General features: G+C 37.1%; 2 protein-coding genes across 3 annotated transcripts in view; one reads left to right on the forward strand and one right to left on the reverse strand.

Annotated features, from left to right (window-relative positions):
* Positions 1–15,309, reverse strand: part of kri (krishah) — a 51,490-nt gene extending 36,181 nt beyond the window's left edge. The window contains exon 1 of one of the 2 annotated variants that reach the window (XM_068369683.1): positions 15,179–15,309. The gene's annotated coding sequence lies outside the window, so the exon portion shown is untranslated. Of the gene's footprint in view, positions 1–14,977; positions 15,106–15,178 lie in introns of those variants that run through there. The other variant, XM_068369684.1, reaches the window with a different exon arrangement.
* A 1,562-nt stretch (positions 15,310–16,871) lies between these two features.
* ABCB7 (ATP binding cassette subfamily B member 7) overlaps positions 16,872–22,003 on the forward strand; it is a gene marked incomplete at its 3' end in the record, with an annotated part of 154,638 nt that continues 149,506 nt past the window's right edge. Inside the window, exon 1 of the mRNA XM_068369682.1 lies at positions 16,872–17,067. Within this exon, the coding sequence (XP_068225783.1) occupies positions 16,900–17,067 (168 nt within the window). The remainder of the gene's footprint in view (positions 17,068–22,003) is intronic.

Consider the following 22,003-nt stretch of genomic DNA (forward strand, 5'->3'; position numbering starts at 1 on the left):
TATATATATATATATATATATATATATATATATAGGCCCGCCATCTAGACACCACTTTTTTACCGAAATCCTTGCATAGACTTTCTAAATAGATGAATAATCAAGTTTTCTTACCAGACGTGATTATGTTTGTGGACGTAGAATTTTATTAGTGAGAATATTCAAAAGAAACTTTGCTAATTCATCAAGAAAATTACATAATATAATGTCAGTTTTAATCTATCCCGTTGAAATTGCTCACTTACCTCATATATTATTCATTTCATATCCTCTTCCGGCTAGTTTAATACACTTTATTAGTTATAAGATCAAATATTTTGCTCTACAAAGGGAAAGAAATAATGATGTCTATTCTGTAAAGACTCCCATCATGATGTATTCTATTTTTGCTTACTTCCCAACTGGGGGAGGAGGGTAGGTAGGGAGGGTCAAACGCCACCCCCCTCTGCGTCATCTATTCTTCAGACAGAAATCCAGCTTCCACCAGTCACACTTGCTATTAATAATCACCAATCAAGCACCCACTGGAAAGGCCACATTTCATCACTAAAGTGCCAAGTTGTAGTACTATAAAGGAAAGTGTTCATTCAACCAATACTGCCTCTCCCATACTGGTCATTCAAAGATAATATTTGTGAAGGGGTTTCATAAATATAAGAATGTTCATGAATGAATTATTATTATTATTATTATTATTATTACTATCCAAGCTACAACCCTAGTTGGAAAAGCAAGATGCTATAAGCCCAGGGGCTCCAACAGGGAAAAATAGCCCAGTGAGGAAAGGAAATAAGGAAATAAATAAATGAAGAGAACAAATTAACAATAAATCATTCTTAAATAAGAAACAACGTCAAAACAGACATGTCATATAATAAACTATCAACAACATCAAAAACAAATATGTCATAAATAAACTATATAAAGACTATGTCTGCCTGGTCAACAAAAAAGCATTTGCTCCAACTTTGAACTTTTGAAGTTCTACTGATTCAACCACCCGATTAGGAAGATCATTCCACAACTTGGTCACAGATGGAATAAAACTTCTAGAGTACTGCGTAGTATTGAGCCTCGTGATGGAGAAGGCCTGGCTATTAGAATTAACTGCCTGCCTAGTATTACGAACAGGATAGAATTGTCCAGGGAGATCTGAATGTAAAGGATGGTCAGAGTTGTGAAAAATCTTATGCAACATACATAATGAACTAATTGAACGACGGTGCCAGAGATTAATATCTAGATCAGGAATAAGAAATTTAATAGACCGTAAGTTTCTGTCCAACAAATTAAGATGAGAATCAGCAGCTGAAGACCAGACAGGAGAACAATACTCAAAACAAGGTAGAATGAAAGAATTAAAACACTTCTTCAGAATAGATTGATCACCGAAAATCTTGAAAGACTTTCTCAATAAGCCTATTTTTTGTGAAATTGAAGAAGACACAGACCTTATATGTTTCTCAAAAGTAAATTTACTGTCGAGAATCACACCTAAAATTTTGAAAGAGTCATACATATTTAAAGAAACATTATCAATACTGAGATCCGGATGTTGAGGAACCACCGTCCTTGACCTACTTACAATCATACTTTGAGTTTTGTTAGGATTCAACTTCATACCCCATAATTTGCACCATGCACTAATTCTAGCTAAATCTCTATTAAGGGATTCACCAACCCTAGATCTACATTCAGGGGATGGAATTGATGCAAAGAGAGTAGCATCATCTGCATATGCAACAAGCTTGTTTTCTAGGCCAAACCACATGTCATGTGTATATAGTATGAAAAGTAATGGGCCAAGAACACTACCCTGTGGAACACCGGATATCACATTCCTATAATCACTATGGTGCCCATCAACAACAACTCTTTGAGATCTATTACTTAAAAAATCAGTAATAATGCTAAGAAACGACCCACCCACTCCCAACTGTTTCAGTTTGAAAATAAGGGCCTCGTGATTAACACGGTCAAAGGCAGCACTAAAATCAAGGCCAATCATACGAACTTCCCGACCACAATCAAGGGATTTCTGTACAGCATTGGAGATTGTAAGAAGGGCATCACATGCTCCAAGGCCTTTACGAAAACCAAATTGCAAACTAGGGAGTAGATGATTACCTTCAGCAAACCTATTAAGACGTTTTGCCAGAAGACGTTCAAAAACTTTAGATAATATGGGAGTTATGGAAATTGGGCGGTAATCAGTGGGACTTGAGCTACCACAAACACATTTACATAGAGGAGTAACATTACCAATTCTCCAACTAGTGCTAAAAGCTCCTCTTCTTGCTAACTTGCGCAAAATAACAGATAACTCTGGAGCTAAGAAATCTGCTGTCTTTATAAAAAACAAAGGAAAAATACCATTTGGGTCTATACCTCCATAAGCATCAAGGTCCATCAACAGAGCTTTAATCTCACGAGATCGAAAAGCTAAACTAGTTAGTTTAGCCTCAGGAAAACAGGAATGAGGAAGTTCAAGTTTTTCATTACTCTGTTTACTGTCAAAAACATCAGCCAAAAGAGTTGCCTTTTCCTTTGGACAGTGAGTGACTGAGCCATCTGGTTTAAGTAAAGGAGGAACTGTTGCATCTACACCAAAGAGTGCAGATTTAAGGGTAGACCACCATTTATGTTCCTGAGTTGTACCAGAAAGTGTTTCTTTTATGGTTAAATTGTACTCCTTTTCAGTTGAGGCATAAACTCTCTGAGCAAAAGCTCGAAGCTGAGTATAGTTGTTCCAGGTCAAATCTGATCTGTTACCCTTCCAAAGTTGATAGGCCTCCTGCTTCTCCAAAAAAGCACGTCTACAATCATCATTGAACCACGGTTTGTCCTTCACTCGGTACCTTAGCACACGAGAAGGGATACGCCTATCAATTATGTTGACTAGATTCTCATTCAAAGGGACAACAGGATCTACACTATTATATAATTGTGACCAATTCAAGCACAAAAGATCATGTAAAATCCCATTCCAGTCTGCTTGGGATTTCATATAAATTTTACAAGAATATGATATATCAGGGACAGGCTGCTCAGTCTTCACTAATAATGAAATCAAGGCATGATCAGATGTCCCGACTGGAGAACCAACCTTACCAGTTATAACGCCAGGGGAGTCAGTGTATACAAGGTCCAAGCAATTACCAGACCTGTGAGTAGCTTCATTTATGATTTGCTCACAGCCTGATTCAGAGGCAAAGTCTAAAGCTCTTAAGCCATGGCGATCGGTAGGAGAGATAGAACCTAACCACTCCCTATGGTGAGCATTAAAATCACCAACAAAGACAAAAGAAGCCTTTCTATCATCTTCTTGTATCTTAGCCATAATGGTAAGAAGACAATCGAAGATAGAATCATCCATGTCTGGATTCCGGTAGATCGAACATAAATAAAAGTTGTTATGCCTGCCACAAACTTTTATTACCTGAATCTCATGACATCCACATTGATAGCAGGACTTATGAGAAGCAGGGTACTCTGTCCTAATATACACCGCCATTCCCCTGGCCCTAGGGATGGCATCACGTTTCAACATTATTGGCTTCTTAAAACCAGTTATAAGGAGCTCAGATGAGTGCCTTATATTAGAAACCAAAGTTTCTGAGCACAAAAGAATATCATACTGTCTGGACGCAACTGTAAGGTCTTGGATATTTGCATGAAGACCACGAATATTGCAATACAGAAGACGACATTGACGAAATCTAGGACGTACTGGTCCCGGATTTCGCTCAATGTCTCCAGACAGCATAAGAATTAATAGAAATAAAAAAGAGACATCATACTTAAAAACTAGATTAACAAGAATTATAACAAAAACAATATGTACAGAATTATAAACAAAGTGATTAATGATACCCATAGACTATAGTAAAAAGTCGGAAAAACTGGTCAACATGGAGGAGCCGATACACCATGCAAGGCTAAATACCCTCCAGGATAGCCACTTCAACTGAAGGGAGGACAGTAAGGATGGTTTTGAGAAGAAAAAGAATCAGAAAAAGGAAAAGACAACCTCTTGATAAACCACCAGGCATCCATGGCCCTTCTATTAAGCCTGCCCAACACACCATTTCAAAAAAACAAGAGGAAGAAAAAAAAAAAAAAAAAAAAAATTCTAAGGTTAGTTTCGTGAAAAGATTTTCCTTGCTCTAACGAGAGCCTTGCCAATCAAAATCCGCAGGTCCTGCAAATTACTACAGCTAAAGTTATGGAGTCCTTTGACTGGCCAGACTACTACATTGGATTCTTCTCTTTGGTTACGGTTAATTTTCTCTTTGCCTACACATACACCAAATAGTCTGGCCTATTGTTTCCACATTCTCCTCTCTCCTCATACACCTGACAACAATGAGATAACCAAACAATTCTTCTTCACCCAAGGGGTTAACTATTGCACTGTAGTTGTTCAACGGCTACTTTTCTATTGATAAGGGTAGAAGAGACTCTTTTAGCTATGGTAAGCAGCTCTTCTAGGACTAAGACACTCCAAAATCAAACCACTGTTCTCTAGTCTTGGGTAGTGTCATAACCCCTGTACCACGGTCTTCCACTGTCTTGGTTTAGAGTTCTCTTGCTTGAGGGTACACTCGGGCACACTATTCTATCTTATTTCTCTTCCTCTTGTTTTGTTAAAGTTTTTATAGTTTATAAAGGACATTTTAATGTTACTGTCCTTAGAATATTTTATCCTTGTTTCCTTTCCTCACTGGACTTTTTTTCCCTGCTGGAGCCCCTGGGCTTAATAGCATTCTGCTTTTCTAACTAGGGTTGTACCTTTGCAATTAATAATAATAATAATAATAACAATAAATAAAAATAATATAATTTCTCGGATCATCCCAATTTCTGCTTCAAGGAAATTCTTGGCGACAGGCACACAGTGTCCTTAAAAACGTTAATTTTTGTCTTTGGATGATGATCATAGTAATGATGAACGTTGGAGTTCACATTTGTCAGTTTTTTCTATAAACTGAATGCTTAAATCCTATTCAAAAAATTTCATCTCGCAACACAGCAAGTAAAGCATTTTTACTTTACTTTGACTGCTGTTTCTTTCCGGTCCTATACAACAGAGGAACTCTACTCTCTATACAGGACCTCCACTGTCGTTTTATCTTGTTCGTTTAGTTAAAGTAGTTGCACAGTCGACAATATTCACCAATTGATATGATTCCAATAACTCACTAAATACTAAAATATTATGATTTGATGCGTCATCCATCCAAGGATTGAAGTCTACACAAATAACTAATTTATTTTTTACAAAATTATCTCTTGGAAGATATTTGGTTTCATAAATTTCGTGTTTCTCTATTTTCATAATTCTGATCATCCTTTACATTCAGATCTACCCGGACATGCAGTTAATTCTAATAGTCAGGCCTTCTCCATCATGAGGCTCAATACTACACAGTATTCTAGAAGTTTTTATTCCAGCTGTGACCAAGTTGTGGAATGATCTTCCTTATCAGGTAGTTGAATCAGTGGAACTTCAAAAGTTCAAAGTTGCAGCAAATGTTTTAATGCTGAACCGACTGACATAGGTCTTTATATAATTAATATATGACATATCTGTTTTGATGTTGTTACTGTATCTAAAATATTTACTTTTAATTGTTCAGTAATCCTTATATTGTTTCTTTATTCCCTTTCCTCACTGGGCTATTTTTCCATGTTGGAGCCCTTGCGCTTATAGTATCTCTCTTTTCCAACTAGGGTAATAATAATAATAATAATAATAATAATAAATGAATGACGACACAAGAGTCCACAGAGAAATCATATTTCTCGAATTCTTCATATATATATATATATATATATATATATATATATATATATATATATATATATATATATATATATATATATATATATATAGTAAATCAGATGGTCCTATCGGTATTAACTTGCGCATGAAATACTTGGAGCCTTAGTAAAAGTCTTAGTACATATGGCAAATACAACTCATGAGTGCTTTGAAAAAAAAAAAACAATGATGGGAATACCACTAATAGAAAGAAAAAGTTCCACATGGATACGAGAGCCAACTAAAGTGGAGGATATACTAATAACATATGTAAGACAAACAAATGGCCATGGGCAGGATATAAAATAAGAATGACAATAAATGGACAAAAACAATAGCAGAATGGGTCCCTACAAACTGCAAAAGAAGCAAGGGAAGGAAAAGGAGATGGTGGATTGACGAAATGAGAAAAGTTGCGGATATAGACTGGCAAACACAGACCATAAACAGACGCGAGTGGGAAGACACGACACGTCTGAGGCATTGTCCTGCAGTGAATTATTCATGACTTACTAATTGACACAACAGCCAATTACAAATTCGAAGGCTATAACTATCATTATTAATATTATTACGACTTGCTAAGCTACAACCCTAATTAGAAAAGCAGGATGCTATAAGCACAGGGGCTTAAAGATGGAAAATAGCCCAGTGAGGAAAGGATACAAGTAAAAATAAAATATCTAAAGAACAGAAACAACAGCCAATTACAAATTCGAAGGCTATAACTATCATTATTAATATTATTACGACTTGCTAAGCTACAACCCTAATTAGAAAAGCAGGATGCTATAAGCACAGGGGCTTAAAGATGGAAAATAGCCCAGTGAGGAAAGGATACAAGTAAAAATAAAATATCTAAAGAACAGAAACAACAGCCAATTACAAATTCGAAGGCTATAACTATCATTATTAATATTATTACGACTTGCTAAGCTACAACCCTAATTAGAAAAGCTGGATGCTATAAGCACAGGGGCTTAAAGATGGAAAATAGCCCAGTGAGGAAAGGATACAAGTAAAAATAAAATATCTAAAGAACAGTAACAACAGCCAATTACATATTCGAAGGCTATAACTACCATTATTAATATTATTACGACTTGCTAAGCTACAACCCTAATTAGAAAAGCAGGATGCTATAAGCACAGGGGCTCAAAGGTGGAAAATAGCCCAGTGAGGAAAGGATACAAGTAAAAATAAAATATCTAAAGAACAGAAACATTAAAATAAATATCTCCTAAATAAACAATAAAAAAAACTTTAACAATACAAGAGAAAGAGAAATTGGATAGAATAGTGTGTCCGAGTGTACCCTCAAGCAAGACAACTCTAACCCAAGACAGTGGCATATCATTAAAGAAATACTTTGAGTGTCTTACAAAAGGTTTATTTTGGTAACTTAATTTTAAAATTTATGAATTGCAAATCAACTGGGACGGATAACACAACGTTCTATGTTTTGCTTTCCGGTTCAATTAGCAGAGAAACTTCACTAAGGAAGTCAGAGGGCAAAGGTGTCCATCACCTGGCCCGACCTTCACCCAAATTCTGACGACCCCCCCCCCCCCCAATACCATTAGATCTATGAGAAACACAGTGGTGGTTACAGTATGTTCATTATCTCATAATAATCCTGAGGCAAGACAAAACACAGCTAAGATCATATATATATATATATATATATATATATATATATATATATAGAGAGAGAGAGAGAGAGAGAGAGAGAGAGAGAGAGAGAGAGAGAGAGAGAGAGAGAGAGAGAATATTCGTACTTGCTCTAAATAAAAAAGTGGACATTGCACGCAGTCGTGGCCACCAGTTTTTAGACGAAAAATAAAAAAAAATGCGTAGCCATCTGTAAATAAATCAATATCAGTGTGAAATAAGCCATATATTACTACTGCATTCTTGAGAGAGAGAGAGAGAGAGAGAGAGAGAGAGAGAGAGAGAGAGAGAGAGAGAGAGAGAGAGAGAGAGTTTTGCATATACACGATTTAATAATGTATTTGTTGATACTTGCATCTCTGTCCCACCCCTGATGTTTACCGTTGGTCCCCATCTAATGCATCTCTTGCTGGTCATCACTCAGAGCTTGAGTGTCTCATTTATTTCCTAAGGCTAAGCAGAAATGGAGAAGCTTTGCGTGTGGGCTGCCTAACATTTTTTGTCGAATGAAGTAATGACTAGTTTTTACAACCCATAAATTATATACCTGTTACATGAAATTATCCCGTAGGCAGAAGTTTAATCGGACCTTTTTCTTTACTAATAACAACATTTATATCATGTCAAAATGTTTGAATATGCAATTTTGCCGGATAACAAGTCAGCACACTGACGATTATACTGTATAGGCACCTATACGATCTGCTAGAAATGATAATGGAAACAAAGTCAAGTGTGGCATCGTGATCTTACTTGATCTTACTTCTGTTATTGGCAGAGTTTTGCGTGAACTGCTATAAATAGGATGATGAAGCTCTAGAGTATCTGAACGATTACCTGATCAAAGGAAAGTACGCATTGGAAACTCGTTCACCATGAGCCATTAACAGGAGGGCACCCTGAGAAGAGTAGAGGTAAAGATATTTGCAGACGATACAAAATGCAGCTTCTCCATAAATTACATTGATTATACAGCTGAGGATTTAAACTCCCGCTCTTAACAATAATGGGGAATGGATGATACTGAAACAATTACAACTAAATAAAAATAATACTGTATTTATGGTGGTAGAAGAGCAGACAATTTAAAAACCTTGGGTTACATACTAATAAAATTTTAATTTGACTACTGCAACTCTATTACAATTTACCAAAAGTGCAACTTAAGAAATTACAAAACATAATAAACAGAAGAGCAAGAATGATAAAAGGTGTCCCACCTAGAGAAAGGATCACCCCTATACTTATTGATTTACACTAGCTGCCGATGAAAGCGAGAATTGAATTTAGAATATGTACAATAACCCACCAAGTTATCAGAACCTGGCGTCCAAAATACTAAAGAGAACTGCTACATATTGCGCAGCCAACAAATCGTGTCGACACGAGAATAGTTACAGATGGCTTCAAACTGTTGGAACCTAGATTTATGTCTACTTTAGGCTCCAGAGCCTTTAAATATGCGGCCCCGAGACTATATAATAAGCTCCCACGAAACATTCGAATGATTGAAGACATTAAGGCTTTCAAGGGGAAACTGAGGACTTTCTTATTTTAAAAAATCATACAACATTGACGATTTGACAGTAAATAAAAAATACGCGATATGAAACGTTGAATGCTCTGAACGAACAAGGTAAAACGACAGTTGGAGGTCCTATAGAGAGTGGGGTTCTCCTGCTGTATGGGACCGGAAAAGCAGCCATCAAAGTAAAGTAAGTAAAGAAACCTGGTTTCAATATCTGGTATAACTCACGTTGCTATCATGTAATTTCTCTCACTGGTATTCAAATAAACAATGTAACAAGAATCATTGGATATCATCCCAGTAACATTTATTATTATTATTATTACTTTCTAAGTTACAACCCTAGTTGGAAAAAGGGATGCTATAAGCCCAAGGGCTCCAACCGGGAAAATAGCCCAATAAAAAAGGAAAAACTACAAGAAGTTTAAGAACAATAATAATTTTAACACAAATCTTTCATATATAAACTATAAAAACTTGAAAATAACATGGGTGAAGAGAAACAAGATAGAATAGTCTGCCCGAGTGCCCCCTCAAGCAAGAGAACTCCACCTTAAGACAGTGGAAGACCAGGCTATGGCACTACCCAAGAAATATAACGATAAACTTTCGATAAACCTCCACTGAAGTTGAGTGAACTACTTCTCGGGCGGGTCCATATTAATCATCTAACGAAACATTTTCATTATAACTTATACAATTCTTTGATTGTAGCATCTTCCAAATCATATGATCTTGTGAAAAGTAATGTCTTTAGTTTCTTCTTAAATTCAATTGCTCCCTTTAGGTCCTTCATTTCAGTTGGCAGATTATTATAATGTCTAGGCGCACAGTAGCTAAAAGCCCTTTCATCAAATTTACTATTTGTTCTTGGTTCAGATAGCCTATGTTTGTCACTCACGTGTCTTGTGTTAACATTTGTTTCTAGTTCTAGTTTGTTCAGGCATTCTTTCTAGATATTTTGGATTACTCCAATATTTATCAAATTCCACTGGCTGCCAGTTTTGTTAATTTCAAGATACGTACAATAACACACCAACTTATCAGAACCGGACGTCCAAAATATCTGAGAGAATGGCTACACAGTGCCACTAATATGCTCCAAGACAATACTAACTATCGCTAGACATCCGAAAGACTGAAAAGAGTAAGACTTTCAATATGATACTGAAGACTTTCTTGTTCTCATGTATGGCAGAGGCAAGGGACAGTGACATTGCCCTAGACACTGATCATATAATAAATATGATCATTGCCCGAGGCCCCTCTCCACCCAAGCTAGGACCAAGGAGGGCCAGGCAATGGCTACTGATGCCTCAGCAGAGAGACCTATAGGCTCACCCAAACTCCCCATCCTTAGCTCACAGGGATGGTGAGGTTACAGCGACCAAAGGAACTAGCGAGTCTAAGCGAGGCTCCGAACCCCAGTAAGGAACGTTACCACATCGGCCACCACAACCCTTCAATAATGCTGATTTGACAATGAACACTCAAAAATACCTAATAATATATACGATAAATTGATCTTGCAGGGTCTGTGGTAGATAGATACCTTACGTGCAGGACCCTTAAATTACAGTATGAGATACTACCGCTAGAGAATTATGGGGCTTTTGACTGGCCACATAATACAACATTGGATCCTTCTCTCTCGTTACGGTCCATTTTCCCTTTGCCTACACACATGCACCGAATAGTCTGGCCTATTCTTTACGCATTCTCTTCTGTCCTCATATACCCAACAACACTGAGATTACCCTAAAATTCTTCTAACTGCACTGAAATTGTTCAGTGGCCACTTTTCTCTTGGTAAGGGTAGAAGAGACTCTTTAGCTATGGTAAGTAGCTCTTCTAGGCGGCCACTCTAAAATCAAACCATTGTTCTCTAATCTTGGTTAGTGCCATAGCCTCTGTACCATGATCATCCACTGTCCTAGGTTAGGGTTCTCTTGCTTGAGGGTACACTCGGGCATATTATTCTATCTTATTTATCTTCCTGTTTTGTTAAAGTTTTTAAACTTTATATAAGATATTTATTTTAATCTCGTTTCTCTTCTTAAATATTTTATTTCTATTTGTTTTCTTTCCTCACTGAGTTATTTTCCCCATAGGACCCATAGGAGCCCCTGGGCTTGTAGCATCCTGCTTCTCCAATTAGAGTTGTAGCTTAGCAGTACTACTACTACTACTAATAATAATAATAATGTAGTTTACATGGACCTAATTAGGACTTACGTTTACCAATATTATGCCTTAGTTTAAATTTAGTCTTAGTATAATGGCAAACTTACTCCGTAATATACAACAAACGTTTTACTTTGCAACGGCCCAAACGAAACACAGCACAGTATATGCGGCAATGTCAGCCAGGAATCGGCCACGACCAAATCTAGAACACACGCAAACCAGACCTTAAGAGCCCTATAGATCATACTGACATCCAATGCAGCATTGTTCTCGCTGTAAGTTGTAAAAGTACAGTATATTGTACACATCTACTATTTTAAAATCCAATAAAGATTTATGTTACTTGCTGTTTAAGAAGGAAGAAAATATAGATTGCAAACGAAGTCATGCCGCAATGATTTAGCGCTACAAATATACAGTAATTTAGTCTGGTTGAAATTAAATATTTTGCCTGAGTATGCGAGTGTCTCACACGATGTAACAAAAATTACTATAAATTCAACAAACTGAAAAACATGATATGCCTAAGCTGGTTTGTTATGGTTTCTACATTTTATTCAACTAAAGTAAGAAAATGTTAAAAAATAAATAGCACGCTGACTTGAGAGAGAATAGAAAAGAAGCTACAGTCCTAACTGGAAAAGCAGGATGGAATAAGCCAAAGGACTTTAACTGGGAAAAATGGCCTATATTATGAACATCAAGTTTTTCAAGTACAAGCACATACAGGCATAAAAAAGTTATCTATCAGCGCGCGGGGGAAAAAAAAATGGTCAGAATTGTGAAAAATCTCATGCATACCGAACTAATTGAACGACGGTGCCCGAGATTGATATCTAGATCAGGAATAAGAAATTTAATAGACCTTAAGTTCCAATAAAACATATCAAAATGCGATTCGGTAACCGAAGACCAGCTAGGAGAAACAGAATTTCGCAAACTTTAGTATACAACTTCCCTTTACATTTCTCACTGAGCTATTTTCCCCCTTGGAGCCCTTGTGCAGCTTATGGCATCTTGCTTTTCCAACTAGGGTTGTAGCTTAGCTAGTAATAATAAATTAGCAATAATAATAAAGATAAATACAATATCTAAGGAAATTCAAACACCATTGTTGCCAATAAGTTATGAAGAGCGAAGTAGATGATGATGAATAGAGAAGTATTGAATTCAAAGCTCAAGATAGAGACGACTGGCGAAATCTAACAGAAGCCCTTTACGTCAATAGACGTAGGTGGTGATAATGATGATTCTAACGCCATGACACCAGGAAATTCTGATTAATCAATCAATTTCTTATGCTAGTTACAATGTTAAAGAAAAAAACTCGCTTTCATATAACAATCTTACCCAAATACTGTATACTTATTTGAAAATCGCATTTCTAAAATTTAACACAAATGACTATTTTTATTAACATCACATTCTTTTAAATGGTATGGTATTCACTATAAATTCAAGTTTAAAAAATTATGGTATAAATCTATTTATATTTTGTACAACTGTACAACCCAGTCTAAGAAAATGAGAGAGAGAGAGAGAGAGAGAGAGAGAGAGAGAGAGAGAGAGAGAGAGAGAGAGAGAGAGAGAGAGAGAGAGAGAGAGAGAGAGAGAGAGACTACAAACTTCACCTAGTTGTCCGCAGGCATTATTGGGTATTCGCATTTTTCAACATTGCCAAAGGAATTGAGCTTTACACCAAAAGGTATTGAATACATTAGAATCAAGTACTGGAGGACGTATCTTTGGCAGACTTCATTCATAGCTAAAAGTCTCAGATTAAACCTAATTTGTTCAAATAGTTTAAGTTATGCGCATAATAAAACAAAAACAACACTTTCGATTGTTTTACACGTGACTACTCTATTCTTTAGTGTGTGTGTGCAGTACGTACGTGTGTTTTATCAAACTGAGAGTAAGAGCTCTTCTATGGATCTGTAATCTGACAAAGACCACTCACTAGTTAGAGAACTAATTGCATTGGTTGGAAGGAAATGCAAACATGAAGGACTCGAGTTATTCTATCTAGCTCTTTTAAATAAACAAGTTTTAATATTCAATAAGAAAATACTTTCAATTATTACTGTAAAATGAAATTGATGCAATATACATAAAAAAAATGGGCCCTGTTATTATTAAAGAACAAAGTTCTATCAAAATTAAATATCCATGAAAGGTTATCTTGTAAACAGCTTACCATAAAGGCATACAATTATTTTCTACTTTAATTATTTTTTTTTGTATCAAATGACACCATTTAATAACGCTATCATATCGAGAAAAAAATCTAACCTATCATTATTACTTTCTAAGCTATAACCCTAGTTGGAAAAGCACGATGCTATAAGCCCAAGGGCTCCAACAGGAAAAATAGCCCAGTGAGGAAAGGAAACAAGGGGAAATATTTTAAGAAGAGTAACATTATAATAAAGATCAATATAACTATAAAAATGTTAACAAAACAAGAGGAAATTAGATAGAACAGTGTACCCGAGTGTACCCTCAAGCAAGAGAACTCCCCAAGACAGTGGAAGACCATTTTACAGAGGCTATGGCACTACCCAAGACTAGAGAACAAAGGTTTGATTTTGGAGTGTCTTCCTGGTGCAGTAACCCCTTGGGTGAAGAATTGTTTGGTAATCTCAGTGTTGTCATGTGTACGAGGACAGAGGAGAATATGTAAAGAATATGCCAGACTATTCGGCATGTGTGTAGGCAAGGGGAAAATTAACCGTGACCAGAGAGAATGATCCAATGCAGTACTGTCTGGCCAGTCAAAGGACCCCTAACTCTCTAGCGTTAGTATCTCAACGGGTGGCTGGTGCCTTGGCCAACCTACTACCTATACGACGAGCATATAGTAAGCATTATGCAACTATACAAATTACTCTGAAAATACCAATGAATAAAGAACGTTTTTAAAGAAATGTGTTGGTTAAATTCAATTTTGTTAAGTTATCAAAATGTAAAATAAAACACTCACAGAATATAAAGGGTACGCAATACGAATAGCATGTCGGTTTAAACGCAAGCGTATACAGCCACTAAATTTGACTGAAAACTAAAATACTAAAGAATAACATTGACGTAACGTCAACGCTTCAGTAAAAAGTACTACATCAAAGGTAAAATAATTATTTCGTTTGGCAAATAAATGGGGGTCAGTAACCTTTCTGATTATAGAAATAAAACAATGCATTTATGATTAAACATTTACATAAACATAATCAAGCTAGTTTTGCATAAGAAAATACTCGCTAGACTTAAATCCTTCTTTAAAGAATAGCCAAGGCTTACGCTTAACTCAAGATATGCAACCGACTGACGTGCTTACTACAAAGGGCTTGTGTGACCGGAAGCGATATATAATTAAAACAGCTGCTATAGGAAAACACCGACAGCGGGACCACCTCTCCCGGGTACACCGTACAGAAGATAAAGGACCACGACGTTTTCCCTATACAGTATAGGAAGTATAAGTGTTACTGCTGTTACTATAACATAACTCATCTGCCTAATATTGTCTTTGATCTGGGGGCCAATGGGAAATACCAGGGGTGTAACTGAAGCCAAATGATTTCGTACGATATAATGAGATTCGCCCTCTAGAACGACTAGGAACTACCATTTATGCAACAACCAAGTGTACAGATACTACGTGTCCCATATGAACAATCAAATTGTCATGAAGCATGGCAGGCAGATTTATCCAGTGGGTAAAGGAGTAGCAAAGGCAGGCTGGCCTGCCTGGCACACTGAACCCATACCATACGTCACCGTAGGGCGGCAGCGCGCAGGTCGCGGTAGAAATATCTCTGGTACAATCTGATATTTAACCGTACGTCACTCACTGGCCGCCGATAAACTGTAACACTGATGTAGAATGAATGACCGAGCTTTCGCCAAATAAATGAGATATATAACTGCAACCTCCACGACAATATTTAGGTAACAAATTTTTCACTTACGAGGGGTAGTCAGATAGAGCGTCCCTGACGTAAACTCTTCTAAAGACACGTGCTGAATGCCGTCTGCTGAAGGTGTTGCCGTGTTTTGGTGACCGGCGGACTTCCCGCGTATGAAAAGTAGTTCAATGTTTCTGAAACAAAAATGATAGAAAAAATAATTATCATCTTGAGAAATCTTAAAAGTAAATTTCATAAGAATTAAACTATAGAATTAAGCCGGAATGGATGTTCAAGGGGAAAAGGACTCTACCCTTTAAAATTTGATTTCATGATGGCAAAGTCTTGCAAATGAATTTCTTTTTGCAATATTGGCAATTGAATCAACAACCCTGTCACATAATTCAGCTTCCCACAATTTTTCACATGAAATATATATCAATAAAGATGATAAATGAACCAATGACTAGAACAGCGCTTGTACTAAAACTAAAAATAACTTGTACTCTGGTAGCTTTATTTCCTGTAGAATTAAGCACGTGTCCAGAGAATCTGTAACCCGTGGTCGAATAAATTTTCTTAAAATAGAATTTGTATTACCATGCGGTGCCGTCATTAAGGCTATAGTATGTATATAAGAGTTTGGAATTTGCATGAACTGTTGGTTTATTTCTGAGAGTTATAAAGCTATATCGGGTAGTTGAATCGATTAAACTTCAAGAGCTCAAACTTGCGGCAAATGTTATGTTGAGCAGACTGACATAAGTCTCTTTTTTGTAGTTTATATATGAAAGATCTGTTTTAGTGTTGTTAATATTCTTAGAATATCTTATTCAAATTATTCAATGCTTCTCATATCGTTTATGCATTCCCTTTCCTCACAGGACTATTTTTTTTCCTTTTGAACCCCTCGGGTTTATATCATCTTGTCTTTCAAATAGGATTGTAGCTTAGCTATATATATATATATATATATATATATATATATATATATATATATATATATATATATATATATATATATATATATATATATATATATATATATATATATATATATATATATATATATATATATTACAAAATTATTTTTGTACAGCTAATCAATGTTCAATAATTTTCTGACTGTTAACAATGCTATAAAAAATTCAATTTTGATAAGAAATCTATTCTAAGGGTGAATAAATTCTGATCATCCTTTACATTCAGATCTTCCCGGACAGGCGTCAATGACCTTAGATGTCAGGATGCCAGAAAACTTTCAATCAATCAATCAATACTAGGCACGTAGTTAATTCTATCAGTCAGGCCTTCTTCATCTTGAGGCTCAATACTACACAGTACTCTAGAAGTTATATTCCAGCTGTGACCAAGTTGTGGAATGATCTTCTCAATCGAGTAGTTGAATCAGTGGAACTTCAAAAGTTCAAAGTTGCAGCAATTGTTTTTATGTTGAACAGGCATTTTTATAGTCTGTATATGACATACCTGTTTTAATGTTGTTACTACTTTTAAAATATTTAATCTTAATTGTTCTTTATTTCTCATAACGTTTATTTATTTCCTTTCCTCACTGGGCTATTTTTCCATGTTGAAGCCCTTGGATTTATAGCATTTTGCTTATCCATCTAGGGTTATAGCTTAGCTAATAATAATAATAATAATAATAATAATAATAATAATAATAATAATAATGTTATTGAACAACCGTCCAGCACTATCATAAAATCGAAAATGGCGCCGATGATATTTGTAAACACAGAAGTTGTATTCTTCCGCCAAATATGGCCCTCCAGCTGATTGGAAAGTCAAAAGTTTCCCACTATAAATTGACCGAATTTGACAGATGCGTCCGATTATGCCTGAGGACGACCTCGAAATCCTTCGGGAGTTATTGTAGTAGTAATATCCTGCGAGATAATATACCCCCATTGTCCAAGTTACACAACCGGGTGAGTTTTAGGGTTTGCTCAGTGTACTGAAACTTCGTCTTCAATTCGAGGACTACACTATTCAATGTTGGTGGGCTTTACAACTGACATGTTATTATGATTAAATGTACAAACAAATTTGTATATAATAAATGTCTTAACCTTTCAGAGGCGGGAAAGGGGAATCCATCATTCCTTAGTATAATAGTTGATTCAGCTAGGCTAGTTAAATGGGAAACGTATAAGGGACAACTGTTGTAGGCTAATTAATGATGAAATTATAAATCTTCGATAAAGAGGTCAAAGCCTTTTTATTCCTACACAAATACAAACCATTTGGTGTATGTGTTGGAGCCTCTGTACCGTGGTGTTTCACAGTCTTGGGGTAGAGTTCTCTTGCTTGAGGGTACGCTTGGGCATACTAGTTGGTTTTATTATAGTTACGGACGGGGAAACCTTTCACGCTATATAACAGTTTGTTCCTACAGAAAAACGTCTGTTTTCATAAAAAATGACATTACATATATATATATATATATATATATATATATATATATATATATATATATATATATATATATATTCTATATATGCGAATCTATCTTGTTTCTCTTCGTCTTGTTTCTTTAAAGTTTACATAGTTTGTGTGTGAAAGATAGATTTGTTTTGATGTTGTTGCTGTTCTTGAAATATTTTGTTTTAATTGTTAATTACATGTAATTTCTTTATTTCCTTTCCTCACTGGGCTATTTTCCCTATTGGAGTCCTCAGGATTATGTAACACAAGGAATCTCTGTACTGGAGGACCTATAGGATCTGTCTGTTGAATTCCTTTTTGGGTATTTAGAGTATCGCATAGCGTATTCTGTGTTAATTGTCAAATCCACATTATCGAAGGAATTAGATAAGAAAATAATCTTCAACTTCTTGAAAGTCTTAAGATCTTCAGCTTGTTGAATAGTTTTTAGGGATCTACTGTATATTTGAAAGCCCTAGAACCGGCTTTAAAGGTGCATCTTGGCTCCAATAACTTGAATTTATCCTGGGAGGGGTGTGCGGGTGTATGTATGATAGCGGCCACCTGTATGTATGGTGACGGCCCCCTTATTGACTATTCTATAGGAAACGTGTATAATATAAAAATGGTTCGGAATGTTATAATTATCCCAGGTAAGTACTTACCAGATACAAATAGAATTATTTTGAAAACCATTGAAATTGCCGTGAAATTTTCAAGTCGAACGATCTCGGTACCCTAACATGCATGTTCTCTTGCCGGTGCTTCCTCAATTTTGCTGTATATGGTAGTTTGATCAATTCAACAGTGCTTTAGCGGCAGAATACTAAACAAATTGGCGGTCGCGGCAATTTGAATCGACCCAATCAGACCCTGCTTGACCTGGGAAATTGCCGTAGAGCCTTTTTTTATCCAATCAAAATCCCATATTTCCAAAATTCAAACAGGATAATGGGAGCAGGAAGCGTGAGTCGGAGAAGCTTGTTCTTAACCCACGAGACGCAAAAATGGCAACATAAAAGTGCTAAGATACTTGTGAATCATTTTACTATTCGATTAATTCAATTATCGTAAGGATTGTAAATTTGACCAAATGTAATGAATTTACTCATTTGTATAACATGGGATTCCTGGAGGAATTATTCCGATTGTTTGAAGTCTCGTATTGAAATGCATTTTGAATATGATGGAAAATCATCGAACAGTGGCAAACCTAAGTTTTTTGGCGGTGTTGTAACAGTTATTGGCGTAGGAGGATCTGGAAAGAAGATACCGCTCAAAGATTTTGACTTCCGTGACTTTGAGTAATGGGGCCGTTGCAAAGGCTATGAGTCGTCCTTGAAGCTGAATCTGAACCAGAAGTAATGTAAGTACAGCTATATTTGTTTCTGTTGATATAAAGTATTTAGGTGAATGTAATTCATTGAGATAAGTGTAAACTTTCTTATTACTTGTATAATATTTTTCCTTTACAAAATATGATTGTGTTACTTTGGTAGGAGTGAAACGGGTTATTAATATAACTTGGTGTAAGCTAAGATTACAGCAGTGTAAAGGCGGTCGCAAGGGCGTCAGCCCTCAAATAGGTGATGATACGGCTTGTAGGTTAGGTGGTGGTGTTATTTAGAGGTTTTGCAGAACAACGGACACAGGTTATGTAATACAGCGGCCACTTCTTACGAACGACTAGACAAAGGGAAGAAAATTTCTATTTTCTATGTGTGCAGAATCATCTGGCCGCTGATATACAAATGCGCCGCCATCTGTAACTATGTGTTGACAGGATTTGTTTAGAGCTTCATTCGACACAGTAGTTCTGAAAAAACTGATAGTTGGGGCTTCTGTGGTAAATTACTTGTTCGAACGGAATGAAGGCCCTAATGTTCTAAAACTCATTGGTATTTGTTTAGAATATTGCAATATACATAATATAGTTACAGCTTTTATTTTTATTTTTCCGGATACAGTAATAATACTGTACAAGTCTCGAGAAGGAACGTGTGTTTGATATATTTAGTCTGAAAATGGGAAATGGGAGCCTAGTCCATGTTCGAACAGAGGCTGTAGAGCGAAGCTACAACTCACCCCTTTGTTAAGTGTGTATAATTGAACTAAGAGATAATTGTTCCGACACATACAAATCCTACGCAATTTATTCATGATTATACTTTTGGCAAAGCTGAAAGTAGCCATAAGACTTTTAGTGAGGTGGAACTACTGGTCACTCCTCTCAACACACACGGTGTAGCTGGTCATTCCACTCACCTGTGTTGTTTAGTAACATACGCATCTCTCTCCACTCCTACTATTTTTCTTGCCTTTGACTTACTAGTTTTCAATATTAAACTTACCCGATAATCATGTAGCTGTCAACTCCGTTGCCCGACAGAATTCTATGGAGGGATACGCCAGCTATCACAATACTAGAAGGGGGTGTACTTACCAGCGCCACCTGTGGCCAGGTACTATAGTACTTCTTGTTGACACCTCCTCAATTTTTCCTCTGTCGTGCTTCCGGCAAGACGTTCTGGGATACGCTTATGTTCTTGGAGTATTTTCACGACTTTGGTGAAGTATTTCTCTTTGATTTCGGCTGTCGCTTTACAGGAAACTTCTATATTAGCTTAGTTAGCTTTTGGAATTAAGACCTTCCTAATAGTAGGCGGTCTTTTCTTGGTACCGAAGTTAATTAACATTGAGCCCGTCATTTCGGTTTTACCGGTTAACATATTATGCTATTGTAATGTCTTTGAAAGAATTTCTTTGATAGTCTAGTACTGTTTTCAAAGTTGAACTAACGTTTTGTTTTGTCTCTGCAGTTGTTGACGTTCAGAACGTTCAACTTGCGCTCTATCGTTACGATAGAGAAAGAATTTTCACGGTTTCACGTTGCAGTAAGAGTAACCGTGTCTAGCGTTTTGTTCATTCTTTCTTAATGGTTTTAATCCTAATAAAGGAACTTTTCATTTTGGGAAATATTTCAGTTTTTTCCTTTAACAATAATATGTTTTAACGATATATATGATTGGGCTCTTCTCTCAGGTTCTAAGTCAAGAGAGAGAGAGAGAGAGAGAGAGAGATAGAGACGGAGGGAGAAAGAGGAGGATAAACGTTTCATTCAAGCGAGTAACGTTGTTATCGTTTTTTGCTCTTCTCCCTAGTCTCTTTAGGGGAAGAAGGTAAACGTTTCTAGAGTGATCTAGTGTTTAGTCTCTTTCCAGCCACTGAATTATTTATCTTTCATTAGATTTTTCTGTTACATTGTAATTCTGTTTTCGCAATTACTAACTTTTGAGAAAGGATAGAATTGCGTGTTTCAGGTACAAACCACTTAAAGTTTCGAGTTCAGTGAAATAAGTGCAAACAGAAAATCAAAGTGATAAGTGATTAGCGCAAAGTGTGTCAGTGTTGTGCGTGAGGGTACTTCTGTGCGCGCCAGTCGTCCTCCCAGTCCGGGACCTCTTGCAAGCTCCCAAGCCCAGGGGAGAAGCAATGTCGAAGGACAAAAGGGTTCAGCAGGCCTTGATCGGCGCACAGAAGTATCCTCGGTGGTTGTGGGCGTGTCTTACCGAGACCGTCACTCCCACCCGCAGACGATTGAGCCCTTATTTTGCTCGTCTGCAGAAGAAATTTAGGGGAGAAAACGCTGGTCTCAGGTCTCAAGACCTCTTAAACGTAAAGTCCAGACCTATGCCAGACGTACGAAGTTAGAGTTCAACAACCCGGATGCAGTCATTGGGTTAGCTCTGACTCTCCTCAGTCATCAGTTGAATGCACTCCGCCTAAGAGGAGTAAGGTTCTGCCGCAACAGATCTCTGCTGTTAAGGCTTTACCTCAGCAGACCTTAGTGTCTGCCGACCCCAAGTTGACTCTACTGCAGTCCATGCAGTCACAACTTTCGGTCTTGATGAGTGAGTGTCGGGCTGAGAAGGTTGCGCCTCCGCCTGCGCTCGCTCCGCCTGCGCTCCCTCCGCCTGCGCTCGCTCCGCCTGCGCTCGCTCCGCCTGACCGCAGTACCACCTGCCAGGCGTACGATGTTGAGCCACGTTATGAGTTTACTGATCCCAGTGGTGTGCAGCTCCCTCCGCCTTCCTTAAGGCAACCTCAGCAATGGGAACAGGAGGCTTTTACCTCTCTTCCTCCGCTTCCACTTGCTGTTCCACCAGTGAGGCAACACTCGCTTGAGGTACAACCTCTCCCATCCATGAGTCAGTCTCCTCAGCTCTCGCTGCAGCGAGCTCAACCCTCCTCAAGGCAAGCACCTTAACACCTTAGCCTTGCGCCTCAGGAGCCTCAACTTGCGAGATTTTTACTGCGTTCTGCGCAGCCACTACCTTTTCGCTCTCAGCTCACACCGCAGGAACCTTAACTCGTTCCTCAGGAACTTGCTACTGCGCATCCGCCAACCACTCAGCAAGCGCAACCCTTGAGTTCAGCCAC

The sequence above is a fragment of the Palaemon carinicauda genome, unplaced genomic scaffold (assembly GCF_036898095.1).
Source record: "Palaemon carinicauda isolate YSFRI2023 unplaced genomic scaffold, ASM3689809v2 scaffold80, whole genome shotgun sequence".
NCBI lineage: Eukaryota > Metazoa > Arthropoda > Malacostraca > Decapoda > Palaemonidae > Palaemon > Palaemon carinicauda.